The sequence below is a fragment of the Melanerpes formicivorus genome, unplaced genomic scaffold (assembly GCF_026170545.1).
Source record: "Melanerpes formicivorus ecotype bairdi unplaced genomic scaffold, bMelFor1.0.p_v2 SCAF_3, whole genome shotgun sequence".
NCBI classification, from domain to species: domain Eukaryota; kingdom Metazoa; phylum Chordata; class Aves; order Piciformes; family Picidae; genus Melanerpes; species Melanerpes formicivorus.
Window position 1 is genome coordinate 40,529,417 of NW_027142355.1, and position 20,762 is coordinate 40,550,178.

General features: G+C 48.9%; 1 protein-coding gene across 2 annotated transcripts in view; it reads left to right on the top strand.

Moving 5' to 3' along the window:
• The window catches only part of KIAA0930 (KIAA0930 ortholog), a 67,870-nt gene that overhangs the window by 17,824 nt on the left and 29,284 nt on the right, over nt 1–20,762 (top strand). For both annotated transcript variants that reach the window (XM_068170662.1, XM_068170669.1), the window contains exon 2: nt 14,912–15,060. In XM_068170662.1, coding sequence (XP_068026763.1) covers nt 14,912–15,060 — 149 coding nt within the window. The remainder of the gene's footprint in view (nt 1–14,911; nt 15,061–20,762) is intronic.

A 20,762-nucleotide genomic window follows, 5' to 3' on the forward strand; every position in this document is an offset into this window, starting at 1 on the left:
ACCCACCCAAACAACTAACCCATGGCACCAAGCACCCCATCAAGTCTCCTCCTGAACACCTCCAATGATGGCGACTCCACCACCTCCCTGGGCAGCACATTCCAATGGGCAATCGCTCTCTCTGTGTAGAAGGTCATTGACCTGCAAATTGTTACAGGCTGTGAAGATGAGGAGGAGAAAGGTAATGTAGTCCTGTTTTTGTCATCTGCTCCTCCCTCTCCTTTTGCATTGCCTGCTGGTTAAGGCCTCGTACTGGGATGAACAACCTTTGGTCTTTACTCTTGCAGTTCCGGCGTGCTGGTCTTATATCCCTTGGAATGGAAAGGAAAATATTGGAGGGATTTCCTCCTCAGGAATGCACCTTAATAGCATTTCACTGTGTAATGGCTTAACACAGAAGGAGTTTGAAATATGCTTTCTTTAATTTCATTGCTTATGCTTCTCAGGTATCTGAATTTAGCTGCTTTGTGCTGTTGCCATGTCGCTCTTTTAGTATCTCTGGGGAGTTACTGGATATAGAACTTTGCCTGTTTAAACCTAATGAAAGGAATTGTGCTGCAGAATAATACTCCAGTGTTAATTCCAAGCAGCTAATATGAGATAAGTGAGCTCTTCTGTGTCACTGTTTAATTAAGCAAGGCAGATCAAGCAACTGGCGTGGAGCTCATTTGCAAGGAGTTTAAACTGCAGTTTTGTGGTGTCTTGTCAGCATACCCAGAGTGGTAGTTCCAGATAGTTGATGACAATTAAGTTGTTAACCAGTGCCTAAGCAAATCTTTGGTACCTTTCCTATGTAGGAAAGATGCTCTTAGGGTCATCTGTGTTTATGCTTATGTTTATGTTTATGGAATGAAGCTGGAGGTGGGGAGATTCAGGCTGGAGGTGAGGAGGAGGTTCTTCACCATGAGAGTGGTGAAGCCCTGGAATGGGTTGTCCAGGGAGGTGGTTGAGGCCCCGTCCCTGGGGGTGTTTAAGCCCAGGCTGGCTGAGGCTCTGGCCAGGCTGATCTAGTGTGGGGTGTCCCTGCCCATGGCAGGGGGGTTGGAACTAGATGATCCTTGTGGTCCCTTCCAACCCTGAATGAAACTATGAAACTATGCTACTTTAGGCATTACCTGCAAACCCAAGAGCATTTTAGAGTAACTTAAAGCCCCCTTTTCTTCAACTGCAAATGAGATCTTTGGAGGCTTCTTTTTTTATGCACTGTCTCCATGATGTGATAGCAATACTGCCCCATCCTTGCAGATGGAATAGAATAAACCAGGTTGGAAGAGACCTTCAAGATCATCACATCCAACCTATCATCCAACACCACCTAATCAACTCACCCATGGCACCAAGCACCCTGTCAAGTCTCCTCCTGAACACCTCCAGTGATGGCGATTCCACCAGATGGAATAGGGTCAAGCAGGACTGCTAAGTGACTTGCTCAAACCAAGAGTCAGTGGCAGGCAGAGGCAAACCTCTTCTGGTGGCTTTTTGGGTTTTTTTTCTGGAATGCCAACATTTTCAGTAGGATCTTGGCCTTCCTCCCTGCTGGCTTGTCTTTCAGCACATGGGTTCCTGCATCTTTAAGAGTTCCCTCTTGAACAGTCTCCAGCCTTCTTGGACTCCTTGGCCCCTCAGGACTGCCTCCCACAGGACTCTGCCCACCAGTCTCCAAAACAGGCCAAAGTCTGCCTGCCAGAAGTCCTCTGTGTTTGGTAGCTCGTTCCTGGTACTGTGAATAGATCAGAAATAACTAGTGAATCAACAGCCTAAATGTCTCCTTTCTGCTAATGCAGTACTGAGTCAGATGAAAACAGCTTCATGGAAGAGCCATGCTCGGATGTCTTGGCACTCATTGTGTCTGCACTCCTCTTCCTGCTTGCCAGTGGCTAATTAGGAGGCAGAAAGAAAGAACCAGAATGTGTTACAGAAATACTGTAATTACATTTATTAGGAGCTCTGTGTGTATGTGTTAGATTAGCACCAGCTATCCTTGCCATTCATTACTTGATTTTGGTAACTCAGTTCTATAGCCAAGCTTCTCATCAATAAAGGCATGTTTCCACAAAATCCTGGTGCTTGAATGCTTGAGTATGGGAAAGCAACTGGGCAAAGGATTTTGGTGTCCCTGTCTCCTTGCCTGTAGCTGTTTCAGGAAGGGGATGGGGAGAAGCAGGATGTGTGGTTGAGGAGCTGTTGGTAGTTCTCCTGTGGAGCCTGCAGAAGAGCTCTGTGTTGTGCTTGAGTAGCCAGGCTGGTTGTCATGGTCCCTCAGTCATTTGCAAGGGCTTTTCCAAAGGCCTATAGCAAAATCCAGAAATGTTTCTAAGAGATGAAGGGGCTGGATGGGGGATGGCAGAGCAAGGACAGCTCTGTTACAAAACTCAGTGAGATGTTTTTTGGGAGGGGAATGCAATGCTGCTTTACCACATCTCTCATTGGGTTTGCTTTAGACACTTGTCTGATGTGTGGCACTGAGACCAAGGTGGGGACTGCTTGTGGATGACACAGAGGAAAGGGGCTGCCACCAGGCAGGTCTTTCCCTTGTCTCTTGACTGCTAAGGCAGGGCTAGCTTTCAGGCAGTTTGGGCTTGGTGGGTGCTTTGGGTTCGTTTTTCCAGATGGATTCTGTGGTGTGTAAAGGTGAGTTGAAGCTTTGTCCTTGCCCTGGTGCTGCAGGGGTAGGAAGAAGGAGAGGAGTGCTCTCTCACTGGGTCCCATTGGCGACTGGGGTGGTCCTGCCACTCTTAGGGTGGGTTGTCCTGTGGTTCTGGACCAGAGTCACCCTCACATGGGCAGGTTGTGTGCTTTGGGCACTTACTGAAAGTGGGGGCCTCCTGAGCGCTTGGGTGGACCAGCGGGTCTCCTCTGGTGTCTTGGGAGGACCTTCCTCCAGCCTGGCTTGCCCCAGCTTGTGCTGATGCTGGAGGTCTCTGGCCTAGATATCACATGGGTCTACTCAGCAGGCTAGGCTGGTGTGCTGGGCCTGCCTTGGGTGGAGTTAACTTTGCAGCAGCCTGCACGGTGCTGTGTTTCGGATTTGAGGCTAAAACAGTTTCCAATGTGCATTTTTACTTCAAAAGGCCTGTCAAATGTTAAGGCAAGGTTATGTGTAGCATCCTTCATAACTCGATTTGGTACAGCTATTGCTTGAGTTAACCTACAAGGGTTAAAATCATCAGCGTGTGGGGATCGAAGCTGCTGATGCTACATCTCTTTCATGCTTTGTGATACACTTCAGGATGCCACACTGAGCTCAGGGTGTGCCATGTGGGCTCTTCTCAGTTGAGCACGAGGCATTTGGAAGTTTTCCTGGCCAGGGGGTGTGTGTGTGTGTGTGTCTTTTCAGTGTTGGGAGGAGCCGGACCCGCTTCCTTGCCCAGGGAGCTCTCCCCGGCGCCGCGGGGCAGGGGCCGCTGTCCCTGGTGCTGAGACGGACGTGCCGCCGAGGAGGCGAGCTCCAGCGGCAACCTCAGCGGGTTTCAAGCAGATTGTTTAGTGCTTGGTTTTCCTGCCCCTTTTCTTACCTCTCTTATCATAAGATAATATACTCAACGACAGCTGGGTGGTGAGAGGAGGATGATGCCTTTTTCTAAAGTGTTTTGTTCCGGGCAAATGATGATCATAGAATGCACTGAGTTGAAAGGGACCTCTGGAGGGCATCTTGTCCAAACTCCCTGCCACATGCAGGGACATCCCCAGGCTGCTCAAAGCCCCATCGAGTATGGCCTTCAATGTCTCCAGGGGTGGGCCACACCACCTCCCTGGGCAAAACCATCTCCCCTCTTTTAATTTAAAACCATTACCCCTTGTCCTGTTGCAACAGGCCCTGCTAAAAGATTGTCCTCATCTTCCCTATAGGACTCTTTCAATACTGACAGTCCCCCTGGGCCCTTTTGTTCTCCAGGCTGAACAACCACAATTCTTTATAGGAGAGGCTCTCCAGCCCTCTGTTTTTTGTGGCTCTCCTCTGTACCACCTCCAACAGGTCCATGTCTTTCAGGTACTGAGGACTCCAGAGCTGGACACACCTGAGGTCTCACCTGAGGTCTCACTAGAATGGAGTAGAGTGGTAGAATCATATCCCTTGACCTCTTAGAATTAGAATAGAATAAACCAAACCAGGTTGGAAGAGACCTTCAAGATCATCGTGTCCAACCCATCAACCAATCCAACCCACCCAAACAGCTAACCCATGACACCAAGTACCCCATCCAGTCTCCTCCTGAACACCTCCAGTGATGGTGACTCCACCACCTCCCTGGGCAGCCCATTCCAATGGGCAATCACTCTCTCTGTATAGAACTTCTTCCTGACATCCAACCTGAACCTCCCCTGGCGCAGCCTGAGACTGTGTCCTCTTGTTCTGGTACTGGCTGCCTTTTGGACATGCTTGTTTTGATATAGCCCAAGATCTGGTCTGATCCCCTTGCTTTTGGGGGCATTTTCTGGGTATTTTCTAGCAAGTGCACCTATTTCCATCTCAGGAAGGGCAGAGCTTGGCTCCACTACTCTCTCTCATGTGTAGCCTCCCTGATGCTTCTTAACCTTTCTACTTTTGCCACACTGCCACCAGACTGAGCAGATCATCCAGTTGGTCACAAGACACACAACTGTTCTCAGCATTGCCACTTTCTGCCGTGGAAAGGCGCTGGCACTCACTGCAGCCTGAGACCTGGGTGGCTGCGTGGTTTTGTGGGAGCCCCACCTGGGATGCCACATCTGTTCTGGGGTGTGTTCTGAAGCCAATGACAAGGAGGAAGGAAGCTCGTTCTCCCAGACTCAAGTGGGGCTGATGGGTTTCTGCCTTTTGTTAGGAGAGAGTGATGTGGTAGTTTTGGGCTATGCCAATAGAATAGACCAGACCAGGTTGGAAGAGACCTTCAAGATCATTGTGTCCAACCTAGCATCCAACACCACCCAACCAACTAACCCATGCAACCAAGTACCCTGTCAAGTCTCCTCCTGAACACCTCCAGCAATGGCAATTCCACCACCTCCCCAGGCAGCCCATTCCAATGGCCAATCACTCTCTCTGTATAGAACTTCCTCCTGACCTCCAGCCTGAACCTCCCCTGGTGCAGCCTGAGACTGTGTCCTCTTGTTCTGGTGGTGGTTGCCTGGGAGAAGAGACCAACCTCTGCCTGTCTACAACCTCCCTTAAGGTAGTTGTAGAGAGCAATAAGGTCTCCCCTGAGCCTCCTCCTCTCCAGGCTAAGCAATCCCAGCTCCCTCAGCCTCTCCTCACAGGGCTGTGCTCCAAACCCCTCACCAACTTCGTTGCCCTTCTCTGGACTCGTTCCAGCAAGTCAACCTCCTTCCTAAACTTAGGGGCCCAGAACTGGACACAGGACTCGAGGTGTGGCCTAACCAGTGCAGTGTACAGGGGCAGAATGACCTCCCTGCTCCTGCTGGCCACACTGTTCCTGATGCAGGCCAGGATGCCCTTGGCCCTCTTGGCTACCTGGGCACACTGCAGGCTCATGTTCAGCCTACCATCGACCAGCACCCCCAGGTCCCTCTCTGCCTGGCTGCTCTCAGCCACTCTGCCCCCAGCCTGTAGCACTGCATGGGGTTATTGTGGCCAATGTGCAGAACCTGGCACTTGGATGTGTTCAATCTCCTGCCCTTGGCCTCTGCCCATCTGTCCAGCCTGTCGAGGTCCCTCTGCAGAGCCTCTCTGCCCTCCAGCAGATCAACTCCTGCCCCCAGCTTTGTGTTGTCAGCAAATTCACTGATGATGGACTCAATGCCCTCACCCAGATCATCAATAAAGATGTTAAAGAGGATGGGGCCCAGCACTGATCCCTGGGGCACACCACAAGCTGAGTATGAAATTCTCTCTCCCCCAGATATTACCATGGATAATTGTGATAATTCGTAGAGAAGCCTGATGTACCAGGACAATGAATTGCCACGAGGAAGACACTTGGTAGAATTTTGCACAGCCAGCATAATGAAGAGAAGCGGAAGAACAAAATCCACAGCCTGCCCCTAGCACAGCACTATGTGGATCACTAGCATGAGTGTCTTCTTTCTGTCATGGACACACACCAGGAAACTCCAAATACATTCAGAAAAAATGCAGAGGTTGCCATCTGTGCCTGATGCTTGCTTTTCTATCACTAATCCCTGTTGTGGGAGCAGGAAGGGCAGAGCAGCTGCTGAATTCACACCTCAACTTCAGAACATTAGCATGACTGTCCTGCAACCTCTGCTATGGAGGCAGTCATCTTCAGCAGGCAGCAGGGTGGACACAGCTGGGGCTGGCAGCTTCTCAGATCTTCTCAGGGCGAGTCTGGTGATCATCTGCTACCTGTCTTTTCATCTTAATCACAGGTATTTCTTCTCTTGAATCCCGAGGTGGTAATCTCACACCTAAGTAGTGCTTACAGGAGAGAGCTGGGGAATTAAAGGCACTGAGCTAACAGAATAATGACACTCAATATTATCCCAGCAAGAAAAAGTGAGATCTCTAGTTAATCCAGAAAACAGCTGTAGATGAGCCAAGAAATCCATGGAAGGGTGTGGAAGCCAGCTGCAGTCAACCAAGTTCTGGTTTCAAGGAAATCCACACCTGCACACTGCACTACAAAGCTGTGTACTTACAACCTGTGCCAGGGGAAGTTTAGGCTGGAGGTGAGGAGAAAGTTCTTCACAGAGAGTTGTCAGCCATTGGAATGTGCTGCCCAGGGAGGTGGTGGAGTCACCACTGGTTAGGTTAGGCTGCACCTTGAGTCCTGTGTCCAGTTCTGGGCCCCTCAGTTTAGGAAGGCCATTGAGACACTTGAAGGTGTCCAGAGAAGGGCAGCAAGGCTGGGGAGAGGCCTCGAGCACAGCCCTGTGAGGAGAGGCAGGACAGCAGTAGTGGCTGTGGCAGTGGTGTGGCTGTTGGCCATCCTGACCCTTCACAACTGATACACTCTCAAGGAAGATTTTTTTTTAATTATTTTTTTTTCCTGTAGCAAAAAAAATAAAGCATGTGCCAGAAGTCTCAAGTTGTCAGATTCCTACACAAAGAAAGCTGGGGGGGGGGAGGGAAGAGTTATGAACTGAGCTTTTCACTTTGTGAAGCACATTGACTGGCTCTTTGTGGTGTCATTTTTTTCCCTCCCTCTCCCCTCTGGAGCAAAGCAGAAGCTGTTTGTCCCTACTCTGTCAGACTTCTTTCTTCCAGTTTCCCTTCTTGCCCAAACCACCACCCACTTCCTCAGACACACTTGCTGAGGTGTATTCTTTAATGGAATGAAGTTCTTGCTTCCCCAGGAGCAAGAGAAGTTGGCCTCCTCGCTAGCAGTGAAACCAGAAAGACCTTGTTTCTCTTGTTGGCTCAGCAGATGCCTTTCAGGGGAATGCCTGGCACTTCTGAGTGTGCTGAAGTGTGGAATTATCACAGTGTCACAGTAGCACTAAGGTTGGAAGAGACCTCCAGGATCATCGAGTCCAACCTGGTTAGGTTGTCCAACCTGGTTAGCCTGGAGAAGAGAAGGCTCAGAGGAGATCTTATGGCTGTCTACAGCTACCTGAAGGGAAGTTGTAGACAGGCAGAGGTTGGTCTCTTCTCACAGGCAACCAGCGGCAGAACAAGAGGACACAGTCTCAGGCTGCACCAGGGGAGGTTTAGGCTGGAGGTGAGGAAGAAGTTCTATACAGAGAGAGTGATTGCCCGTTGGAATGGGCTGCCCGGGGAGGTGGTGGAGTCTCCATTACTGGAGGTGTTTAGGAGGAGACTTGACAGGGTGCTTGGTGCCATGGGTTAGTTGATTAGGTGGTGTTGGATGATAGGTTGGACACGATGATCTCGAAGGTCTCTTCCAATCAGGTCTGGTCTGGTCTGGTCTATTCTATTCTATTCTATTCTACCTACACTGAAAGGTTGTACTTTGGTCCTCAGAATGAAAAGTTTGGAGTTTTTCATTGTGGAATTTCCTTCTTTGATGTTGTTGTGATCCAAGAGTGGTTTGGTTGCATCACTTTGCACGTAGAGAATAGATCATAGAGAGTAGATTGAGAGGTGCTTTACAAGTCTGGACTGTGAAATGGCATCACTGTAACTAACCATGGCTGGGCTTTATCATAGGCTTTCAGAGTTAAAGCTCTGTGGTGTAGGGGAGGAAGCTATTCCTGGGTAGGTTAAACTGTTCTAAAGATCACAGAATTCTATTTCATGCACTGTTGTTCAGTTCATCATGAGACTTAGCCACAACTTCTATTTAGTCAGCTCTGAGTCATTTTTGTGTTTTGGGAAACTGAAGTTACCAGTTGAAAAGGAGCTTGGTTTCCCTGAATCTCAAGTGTTTTGGACCTGTTATTTGGTGGAGCTGTTCATAGTTCAGCCTGAGACTTAGGCACAAGGCTTCAAGGCAGACTTTAGAGTCTATTGCTGAATGTAGAAATGTGTTTATCTTTCCCTCTCCCCACAGAGGACTGCATTTGTCTTTGATCCAAGCAACAGCTTCTAGCTGATGTTATTTTGGGCCTTTGAGTCAATTATCTGTTGAGAACAGGCTGTAAATTCGAGGTGTGCAGGGAAACTGCATATTGATTCTTAGTGATGCCTACTCCTGTGGAGAGAAGGTGATAAATATGAGAGAGGCGACGTCATCTGTTGGCAAATGAGCAAGTATGGCACAGCACACCTAGGGTTAGTTGGCCCAATGGTTTTCTCAGCCTTTTAACATTGATGACTCAATGCTTGAAGCTCAGATTCTGTTGGCTCCCTTATAGATAAGCTGTGAAGCCAATTGTGGCCTTCCAGTATCTGAAGAGGGCCTACAGGAAGGCTGGGGAAGGACTTCTCAGGATCTCAGGTAGTGATAGGACTAGGGGGAATGGAATGAAGCTGGAGGTGGGGAGATTCAGGCTGGAGGTGAGGAGGAAGTTCTTCACCATGAGAGTGGTGAAGCCCTGGAATGGGTCGTCCAGGGAGGTGGTTGGGGCCCCATCCCTGGAGGTGTTTAAGCCCAGGCTGGATGAGGCTCTGTCCAGCCTGATCTAGTGTGGGGTGTCCCTGCCCATGGCAGGGGGGTTGGAACTAGATGATCCTTGTGGTCCCTTCCAACCCTGACTGATACTATGATACTATGATACATTAAAAATGTCTCACCTGTGTGTATGTTTGAAAGCATGTTGGAGGCTATATCCTTAAAATGCCCATGGAAAGAAAGGGAAGAACAACCCTTGTTTGGTTTAGACTGTTCCTATTCTTTCAACTTCAAATGGTCTTCCATCCATCCTCCTTGTGAATCACTCTCTGTCAGCATAGAAGCACGTGCTGTATTTGTTATAAAATGAATGTTTTCATCTTTATGTTCTGCTTATCCTCTTTATTGTGTAAATGGATGTGTGCATGCAACACCTGATGGTAGAGGAGAATAATTACCTCCATTTTTAGGGTGAGAGGAAGGTTCTAGTTCTGGGCCCCTCAGTTTAAGAAGGACATTGAGACTCTTGAATGTGTCCAGAGAAGGGCAACGAGGCTGGGGAGAGGCCTTGAGCACAGCCCTGTGAGGAGAGGCTGAGGGAGCTGGGGTTGTATAGCCTGGAGAAGAGGAGGCTCAGGGGAGACCTTCTTGCTCTCTACAACTACCTGAAGCGAGGTTGTAGCCAGGAGGGGGTTGGTCTCTTCTCCCAGGCAACCAGCACCAGAACAAGAGGACACAGTCTCAAGCTGTGCCAGGGGAGGTTTAGGCTAGATGTTAGGAAGAAGTTCTTCACAGAGAGAGAGTTTGTCCATTGGAATGTGCTGCCCAGGGAGGTGGTGGAGTCAGCATCCCTGGAGGTGTTCAAGAGGGGATTGGAAGTGGCACTTGGTGCCATGGTTTAGTAGTCATGAGGTGTTGGGTGATAGGTTGGACTTGATGATTTTTGAGGTCTTTTCCAACCTTGTTGATTCTATGATTCTGTGCCCTAGGTGAATCTGCTTTAGCAGGGAGGTTAAACTAGATGATCTTCAGAAGTCCCTTCCTACCCCTACCATTCTGTTATTCTCTGGCTGAACATTATTTTCCTTATGATCTGCCTGGCTGGCAGTAATTACTGGACAGAGAGTGTGCATTCTGATTTTACACATTCATAATTACAACTGTGGCAAAGGTAGCTTTAATCTGTGTGAGGCACTTCTCATATTATCCTTGCAGAGTACTCAACCCTGAAAAATAACTGTGGTGTGAATTCCTGAGAACTCTAGTTTGCTTTCCTTGCTGGGCTTGTAAAGCTCTTCAGAAGCATTGGATTAATCCTTAAACATCTAAGGATGCTCACTTTACAGAGGATAACACTGGTAGAATTGTGTGGAATGAGGCTCATGTTTCACAATTAAGAATAGCTCATGGCAGGCTAGAGGAATAAAAGCATAGGATGAAACCCTTCCTAGCTGAAATTATTGTTCCTCTAAGCTTTGAGTGGTGCATGCTGAAAAAATAATTGTTCACTGAATGTGAAGTCTTTTCTTCTGTTCCTTTGAAGCAGAAGGCTGCATTGACATTTCTCTTTCTCCATTGATTCTTCTGAAAAGCATTAATTAAGAAAAAATAATAAATCCACAACTTCTCATCTGGCTCTGGAATCCATTCCCTGGAATGAGTGCTCTCTGTAAAATCTAACAGGTGAAAAGGAGGGCATTTATTCCATGGCATAAATCCTGCTTCTAATGGGGGCAAAAATCCATGTAAATGAATCACCTCAGTAAGTTGTTGTAATTAGGATTTCTTCATGACAAAGGTCTCCTAATTATATAATCACATTTAAGAGTAAGGTTTATAATCTGAACTCTTAATTCCACTTTATGAATTTAGAAGCAGAATTTGCTAGGGGAGGAGTGTTTTCAGGATGCTGGCTTGCTGCATGCTCTCAGCTCTAGATGGAAATTGGTTCCTTTGCAAATATCATCTTTATTTAGAATAAAAAACCCCTTTATTTAGAATAAACCAAACCAGGTTGGAAGAGACCTTCAAGGTCATTGCGTCCAACCCATTAACCAATCCAACCCACCCAAACAGCTAACCCATGGCACCAAGCACCCTGTCAAGTCTCCTCCTGAACATCTCCAGTGATGGTGACTCCACCACCTCCCCAGGCAGCCCATTCCAATGGGCAATCACTCTCTCTATGAAGAACTTCTTCCTAATCTCCAGCCTAAACCTCCCCTGGGGCAGCCTGAGACTGTGTCCTCTTGTTCTGGTGCTGGCTGCCTGGGAGAAAAGACCAACATCCACCTGTCTACAACTTCCCTTCAGGTAGTTGTAGACAGCAATAAGGTCACCCCTGAGTCTCCTCCTCTCCAGGCTGAGCAACCCCAGCTCCCTCAGCCTCTCCTCACAGGGCTGTTTTCCAAACCCCTCACCAACTTTGTTGCCCTTCTCTGGACTCATTCCAGCAAGTCAACCTCCTTCCTAAACTGAGGGGCCCAGAACTGGACACAGGACTCGAGGTGCAGCCTAACCAGTGCAGTGTACAGGGGCAGAATGACCTCCCTGCTCCTGCTGGCCACACTGTTCCTGATGCAGGCCAGGATGCCCTTGGCCCTCTTGGCTGCCTGGGCACACTGCAGGCTCATGTTCAGCCTACCATCAACCAGCACCCCCAGGTTCCTCTCTGCCTGGCTGCTCTCAGCCACTCTGACCCCAGCCTGTAGCACTGCCTGGGGTTGCTGTGGCCAATGTGCAGAACCTGGCACTTGGATGTGTTCAATCTCCTGCCCTTGGACTCTGCCCATCTGTCCAGCCTGTCGAGGTTCCTCTGCAGAGCCTCTCTGCCCTCCAGCAGATCAACTCCTGCCCCCAGCTTGGTGTCGTCTGATGGTGGACTCAATGCCCTCATGCAGATCATCATTCTGGTGTTGCAGAAGGCAAATTCTGCTCTCTCAAAAATACAATTTAGCATCTTTAACTGGCCTCCCTGACTACTGAAATCAAAGATTTAAGGGCCTTTAAATGACAGGTGTTGTATTAAGGGCCTCCCAGTAGAGTGTGTGTGTGCATGCACACCTTCTGAGTGTGCTGCAAAGGGTGATGGGCCAATGTGATAGACACCCATGCCAGCTCATGATTGTCTGGGATATGAGAAACTGCCTTCTGGTTTTGATCTCAGTCCTTGCCAGGTTGGGTAAAAGCAGTGTTGAGAATAGTAGCAGAGAGTTAAGGTCATCAGCAGTCCAGCTGCAAGCTGAGCCTGCCCACTCACTGGGTGGGTGGCACAGAATGGGAGCAGTACTTCCCTCTGTGCCCTACTATGCTGAGTACAGCTGAGGCCCCACAGCAGGGTGTGAAATCAAGGCTTTGTGCTTTCTTCTGGCTATTGAAAAGAGTTACTCTGTCTGCTGGGCTGTTAGCCTGACAGTTTCAAAACTACCCAAAACGGTTTTATAAGCAGGTTCCAAGTTTCTTCTGAGCAGAGCTGGAAGGTTTCCAGTGAGATGCTGTACACCACTAAGATAACTGTAAAGGTGTGCTGGGTATGCTGTGCTTTGGGGTATCTGAGAGGTGGAGGTGAGCTTGAGTGGACATACTGCATCTGACAGGTTCTGGCTTGAAAATGGAGTGTATTTTTTCCTCTGTTCTCCAGTTTGAAGAAGTCTGGATTACAATTACAAATTTTCTTGTCTCCCTTCCAAGTTAGTGCTATCTAATAATAGATTTTAAAGGCTAATTCTCCTTGTGTGCTGTTCTCCATCCTTCCTGCTGTGTTGCAGTGATTGGGATGGTTTTGGCTTCAAGGAAAGTCCTTTAGCTGCTGCAGTCAGAACAGCTAGAGCATCTTTAGGCTGGTTTTAATTACAGCACTGGCTGCAAGTATCCCTGAAGCTTGAAGGATGATTTTGCATCTAATCTGTGGCAGGTAGAGTTTTGAACTGACAGTCATCCAGGTTTGCTGTAAGGGATTTTCAGGTTTTCTTGCCACTGCATTATGCTGCCGTGCTAGAGTAGCTTTGCTGCTGCAGCACTTCTGTCCCCTGGTTTTCTCTTTGCACTAACACTGATTACAAGTGAATTAGTTTGTCCTGCATTCCCCAGCAAGACAGAAAACACACACAAGTCCTCCTACCTCACCCTGTTGGGTTCTACACAATGGCCACAACAACCCCATGCAGTGCTGCAGGCTGGGGTCAGAGTGGCTGGAGAGTGGCCAGGCAGAGAGGGACCTGGGGGTGCTGGTTGATAGTAGGCTGAACATGAGAGAGTTGTTAGCCTTTGGAATGTGCTGCCCAGGGAGGTGGTGGAGTCAGCATCCCTGGAGGTGTTCAGGAGGGGATTGGATGTGGCACTTGGTGCCATGGTTTAGTCATGAGGTACTGGGTGCCAGGTTGGACTTGATGATCTTTGAGGTCTCTTCCAACCTTGGTGATTCTGTGAAGAGCTTCCCAAGATGCGGTGTCAGCTCCACTGTGCCTCCTTTTCCTGGTGAGAGGTCAACAGCCATACTGTTCCTGGTGCTGATGCAGTTTGTCTGACTCCTTGGACAAGGCTTTTGTTGCATCTTCCTATTTCACCTGTTCTTCCTGTTTTTTCTTGCTTAATTTGGGTTCAGGACTTCAAAACTCTTCATTGGTGGTTGAGGCCCCATCCCTGGAGGTGTTTAAGCCCAGGCTGGATGAGGCTCTGGCCAGCCTGATCTAGTGTGGGGTGTCCCTGCCCATGGCAGGGGGGTTGGAACTAGATGATCCTTGTGGTCCCTTCCAACCCTGAATGATACTAGGATACTATGATATTTCCTTGAATGAGAGCTGGGCCTTGCTCCTTGTCAGAGAGGGTGAATTACAGTTGCCCCTACATGAGTATGTTCTTGGTGTGTATTGATTGAAGGAAGGTATCACCTGCTAGACTCTGAGGGATTGGCCAGTCTTCCTGAGAGTATGCAATAAAGGTGTGGGCAGGCAGCAGATGGCTTCATATCATTAACTAGAGCATATATTGGCACTGCATGCCTTTGAGATTACTCCTGGAGTTCTTTGAAGGATTCTCACTCAGTGCACCGCTCCTCCTGCTCTCCACGGCACAGGCGTAGCCACCCTATCCTGGGGAGCCCTGATCTGCACTTGTTGTGCACAGGGGCACATTGGTTGCCAGAAGGTGATTTTGGGTGGCCCAAGATGGCCATGATGGTTTCATGCTGAGTGGTGGTTATATTGTTCCCTGTAGGGAATCTTCCTCTGAGCTGTGCAAGCTTAGTGATGCTGCAGCTTGGCTCAGCAGCACCACATGTAGCAAAGGCTTTGAGGGTTGTATCACAGTGTCACTAAGGTTGGAAGAGACATCGAGTCCAACCTGTCACCACAGACCTCATGACTAGACCATGGCACCAAGTGCCACGTCCAATCTCCTCTTGAACACCTCCAGGGATGCTGACTCCACCACCTCCCTGGGCAGCACATTCCAATGATGAATGACTCTCTCAGTGAAGAACTTTCTCCTCACCTCCAGCCTAAACTTCCCCTGCCACAGCTTGAGACTGTGTCCTCTTGTTCTGGTGCTAGTTGCCTGGGAGAAGAGACCAACCCCTTCCTGGCTACAACCACTTTTCAGGTAGTTGTAGAGAGCAATGAGGTCTCCCCTGAGCCTCCTCTTCTCCAGGCTAAGCAACCCCAGCTCCCTCAGCCTCTCCTCACAGGGCTGTGCTCAAGGCCTCTCCCCAGCCTTGTTGCCCTTCTCTGGACACCTTCAAGTGTCTCAATGTCCTTCTTAAAGTGACAGGCCCAGAACTGGACACATTACTCAAGGTGCAGCCTAACCAAAGCAGAGTCCAGGGGCACAATGACCTCCCTGCTCCTGCTGGCCACACTATTCCTAATGCAGGGCAGGATGCCACTGGCCTTCTTGGCCACCTGGGCACACTGCTGGCTCAGTGTCCTTGACACTGCTGTGTCAAGCACGGTCAGATGAGATATTCCACAAGTCTGATTTGTCCTTGCTTGTGTGTTCCTTAGGGTGCTTCAAAGATGACCGCATTGTGTTCTGGACTTGGATGTTTTCCACCTACTTCATGGAGAAGTGGGCGCCCCGGCAGGACGACATGCTCTTCTATGTCCGCAGGAAGCTCTCCTACGTCAGCGGGGATAGTACTGAGGGGAAGAAGGTGAGTGATGGTATATGGCAGCCTGGGAAATGGAAGGTGATACGGGGCTTGGTGTTCTGGACTGCTTCTGCTTAACATCTTTATTGATGACCTCGATGAAGACATAGGGTGTCAGCAAGGAATTTCGCAGCTGACACCAAGTTAGGCGCAGTGTTGATCTGCACGAGGGTAGGGAGGCTCTGCAGAGGGACTTGGGCAGATTGATCAGTGAGCCAGCATTAACAGGATGGGCTTCAACAAGGCCAAATGCCAGGTCCTGCACTTGGGTCACAGCAACCCCAAGCAGTGCTGCAGGCTTGGGGAAGTGTGGCTAGAAAGCTGTCTGGCAGAAAGGGGCATGGGGGTTCTAATTGAAAAGCAACTGAATATGAGCCAGCAGTGTGCCCAGGTGGCCAAGAAAGCCAGTGGCATCCTGGCTGGGATTAGAAATGCTGTGTCCAGCAGGAGCAGGGAGGTGTTTGTCCCCTTGTACTCAGCTCTGGTGAGGCCACACCTTGAGTATTGTGTCCAGTTTGGGGCACCTCAATACAAGAGAGATGTGGAGGTGCTGGAGCCAGTGCAGAGGGCAAGGAAGCTGGGAAAGGGCCTGGAGAATAAATCTGATGAAGAGTGACTGAAGGAGCTGGGGATGGCTGTTTAGTTTGGAAAAGAGGAGGCTGAGGGGAGACCTCATTGCTGCCTGCAACTGCCTGAAAGGATGTGGAGAGGCTGCTGCTGGTCTCTTCTCACAGATAATCAGTGATAGAACAAGAGGGAACGGCCTCAGGCTATGACTGGGTAGGTTTAGACTGAGCTGCTGAGGGAGGTGGTTGAGTCACCAACCCTGGATGTGTTTAAAGGTGGTTTGGATGTGGTGCTTGGGGATGCGGTTTAGGGGTGAACCCTGTAGAGTAGGATTATTGGCTGGACTTGGTGATCCTGAGGGTCTTTTCCAGTGTGAATATTTCTGTGATTCTGTAATTCTGGGACATATCTGAGGAACCAGAAACACAGGGATAAGGGATTTCCAGCTCTGCACATCACAAGAAGTTCTGCAAAACTGGCCCACAGAGAAACAGTGTAATTAGCACTGTGACCATCAGCAGCAATGGGAGTGAGCTTCACTACCACAGGCTTGAGGAAACAGTGTTTGCATGCTTCTGGGGGAAGCTTTTCTGTTGGTCAGCCTGCATTTAGGGGCCAGAGAGGACAGCCATGCCAGGTTTTGTTTTGCTTTTCAATGATGCCTTATAAATGGAGTGTTTAAATCTGTAGAAAGGGAGAGGAAAAAAGGAGGAGGAAGATGCTCACTCTGGTTACTTCTGGAAGAGCTCTTCCTGAGACACCAAAGTGTCAGGACTGAGCACCTACTTGGGTGCTCAGAAGCAGAATGCATGCAGTCTTGTGGAGCTGGGACATGGTAATGAGAAAGTGAAGAAATGGCTGCATTCCCATCATCTACATTTGAGGCAATATGCCTTCACATGCTGTTTCTTGAGACTGTGTAATCAGGTAGCCTGGTGCTACTGCACAAGTGTTTTCTCATTAGAGGTTTGAGAAACTTCTCAGCCTTTCATGGCAGTTTTCATCTCAGCTGGGGGGAAATGGAAACAAGACAAATTAGGGGTTGATTTGGCAGTTCAGATATGGCTGCAGAGGATCAAAAGCAGGAATATGGTGGAAGAGAAAACTGGGATTAACTTTCTGACGTACTTCGCTAATTACACAGGTTTGGAGTCACAGATGCACGCACATGGTACAGGCAAGAGTGTTTTTAATCAAGTGTACCTGGCTTCACCAAGGGCTGAGCCCAGGGAGTGGTGGTGAATGGTGCCACATCCAGCTGGCAGCCAGGCACCAGTGGCGTCCCCCAGGGATCAGTGCCTCAACTTCAAACCATTCCTCTTTGTCCTGTCAATAGACACCCTCATGAGAAGTCCCTCTTCAGCTTACCTGTAGGATCCCTTCAGGTATTGGAAGGCAGTTCTAAGGTCCCCCCAGAGTCTTCTCTAGGCTGAAAACCTCATCTCCCTCAGCCTATCCTTATAGTAGAGGTGCTCCAGCCCTTGGGTCATCTTTGTGGCCCTGCTCTGGACTTGCTCCAACAGCTCAGTGTCCTTCTTATGATGGGGACACCAGAACTGGATGCAGTGTTCGAGGTGGGGTATCACAAGAGCAGAATAAAGGGGCAGAATCACCTCTCTTGCCCTGCTGGCCACACTCCTCCTGATGCATCTCACAGCGTTAGTTTGTATTCATGAAAGTAAGATCTGCCCAGCTCTGAGCACAGTAATCTTCTGTAAGACTGATGACAACAACAACAGAGGTGGGTTGAGCAGGGAAGGGCTGTTTGGATGCTGACAGTGGTGATGCTTGTTTGCAGAGGCAATGAGGTCATGCGGGGTGGTCGCATCACTTGCATGCCACGGTGTGATGATTTCAGTCCAGCCAAACCCAGGTGTCGCTCTATCGAATGGCTTTCAGCTTTGGATGGCTCTGCTGAGTGATTTAAAAGTCCTTCCTCTCTGTGGATGTTTTTTTTCTCATTTTTCCTGAGCTTACTGGAGGAGAAGAGTTTGAGCAATAGTGTTTGAGTTTAAGTTGAAGCGTAGTAGAGGATAAGCAGCAAAACCCTGTGAGGATCAAGTCCAGCTCTGGGCCTCTCAGTTTAGGAAAGATGCTGAGCTGCTGGAATGTGTCCAGAGAAGGGCAACAAAGCTGGGGAGGGGTCTGGAGCACAGCCCTGTGAGGAGAGGCTGAGGGAGCTGGGGTTGCTTAGCCTGGAGAAGAGGAGGCTCAGGGGAGACCTTACTGCTGTCTGCAACTACCTGAAGGGAGGTTGTAGCCAGGTGGGGGTTGGTCTCTTCTCCCAGGCAACCAGCACCAGAACAAGAGGACACAGTCTCAAGCTGCACCAGGGGAGGTTTAGGTTGGATGTCAGGAAGAAGTTCTTCACAGAAAGAGAGATTGGCCATTGGAATGTGCTGCCCAGGGAGGTGGTGGAGTCACCATCACTGGAGGTGTTTAGGAGGAGACTGGATGGGGTGCTTGGTGCCATGGTTTAGTTGATTAGATGGTGTTGGGTGATGGGTTGGACTTGATGATCTCGAAGGTCTCTTCCAACCTGGTCAGTTCTGTGTTCTGTAAGATTAGAGGTACTACTCAGATTTGAAGCTGTACGAGAAGGACTTTGGATGCACCTTGGTCACAACAGCTTGAAGCAATAAATCTCACATTTGGGTAGTGATGGTAAGTTTCTCTACCACCAAGGTTAAGGGATTTTGTAGGCTTTTTAAGCTGGAATCCCTTTGTCTTGTTCTTTATGCACTATTAGGTTAAGGCCCAATAAAATCTCTTTGCTGCTGCCTCACACCCCAGTTGCTGTGACCTGCTGGAACATGTAACCCCTGATACATTGCCAAAGCCCACAGCTTTAAAAGCTTGAAGTGGTTGAACTGAATTTCTAGTTTTAAAATGGTATTAGATCAAGATTTAGTACCTCTGACTCCAGTGCAAAAGGCATTTATAAAGGATAATGCTTCGTTACAGCTGCAAGCTTCTGATCTTTCTGTGGGGAGAAGGCTTTACCTTCTCATGGGATTTCAGAAGATGATAGTAAGGTTTTAACAGGCAACTGCTGAGCAGGGAAACTGAGGTAAAAACCCTCAGGGACAGATCAGCAGAGCTAGGTTGTATTAGCCCCTTCAGCCTTGCATCATGCTTTGTCACCTTAAAAGGATGCTGTATTTGTAGGGTGAGATGCTGTTGGTATCTGTGCTGAGTTTGCCTGGATTTTGGAGGAGGTCCTCTTGTTTTCAGCTGTCTATAAATGTGGAGTGGAATCCCTGCCAAATACATGAGGGAGTCATTCAGGCTGTTAAGACTTCAAAAAGCTTAAGCTACTGATGTTGTGGCTGCAGCTTGAGAAGCAGCACTGAGCAGGTGCCATGGATTTCATGTTGTGTGCATGTGGACCTGTAACACAACAAATATTGGCTGTGGTGGAAGACAAGTTAGTTTCCAAAGCTAAATGACTTTAGGCACATGATTTCCAGTGAAAATCACAGGGTTTTCTTGGCTGAATCTCTAATTCACTGTCACCATCTGGCTGGCTGGAAGATTTGACAACCTGAACTCAGCATCTAGTAGAAGTGTGAGTATTCCTAATCTGACACTGCTGTCTCTGTTGTACCTTCCAGAGCAGTGGGCTTTTGTGAGCAAGCAGGTTATCACTGGGTGAGCTGTGAACTTCATGGCAGTTCCACATCACCATCTGAATGCAACAAAAAAACAAATGGCCAGAGAAATACATCTTTTCTTTCCTTGTAATAAATTCTCTCCTTGTGTATGGGTAGCATGTGGAACAGACAATGACTGCAGCCCGTGCAAGTCAGAACAGAGAGAGCTGTCCTACCTCAGCTCTTCTGATGTGCCCTAATGGGAGGGAGATGGGAGTCAATACAGCTGACCAATATGATCAAGTATTGTTCCTTTATTGTTCCAGTATTGCAGGCCTATGGTGTGAGTATAGCACAGGAAAGTAAAGCAAAGAAGAAGAAGGGAAAGGAAAGGCAGAAGTGCATAGCAAGGGAACTTCTACAACTTGCATAAACTCAGAGAGCCTCGTTGGCATGGCTTCATTGGTTCCCTCTGAGTGACCACACATCACACTGTTATAGATTATTGGCCCAACTACTCATGACACACGAGGTTGTTGATGCAGGTGCATGTCCTGTTGTTCCAAGATAACTTTCCATGTTTATAGCTACCAGTGTCTGGTTTTAGTTACATGCTGCAGGCACAGCACTGTTTTCACATTATCACAGTATCACAGTATAACTAAGGTTGGAAGAGACCTCGAGGATCATCGAGTCCAACCTATCAACACAGACCTCATGACTAGACCATGGCACCAAGTGCCACGTCCAATCCCCTCTTGAATACCTCCAGGGATGGTGACTCCACCACCTCCCTGGGCAGCACATCCCAATGACGAACGACTCGCTCGGTCAAGAACTTTCTCCTCACCTTGAGCCTAAACCTCCCCTGGTGCAGCTTGAGAGTGCGTCCTCTTGTTCTGGTGCTGGTTGCCTGGGAGAAGAGACCAACCCCTTCCTGGCTACAACCACCTTTCAGGTAGTTGTAGAGGGCAATAAGGTCACCCCTGAGCCTCCTCTTCTCCAGGCTAAAATCACAACATCAATTTCATAGTGCCATTGTTCCTTCTTCATGTTTCAAAAGGAGAGCAATGCACTGATGCTGTCTGCCTTTGCAGAAGCCACTGCTCCTGCTCACTGCAACACCTCCCCAGAGAGGGCACTGTGGTAATGCCAGTGATGAGCATGGAGAGTGTTTGGAGGTCCATTTTCTGTCTTCCTGAGGCTGGATGAGTGCTGCTTCTGGCTGCTGAAGACTCCTTCCTCTCTGGGGAAGGGTCTCTCCTGTTCTGCCTGGTTTGGCCTGTTGAGCAGACTTGGATGCCCTGTGCAGTTTACTGCCTGGAATGGAATTCTTAATTTCCCTACATTATTTCCTTTGCAATAGTGTGGGTGAAGTGCTTGGCTCTGAAAACAGCCATGGCGGCAATTCACAGTGATCCACTGTGCTCTAACCCACAGACTGCAGCACCCAGGAATCCTACCCTAAATCAGTGCATAAGGGAGAAGTGATTAAAGAAAGGCCCTGTTCTGTTATCTGTTCCATCACACAGTGGTGCAGTGGCT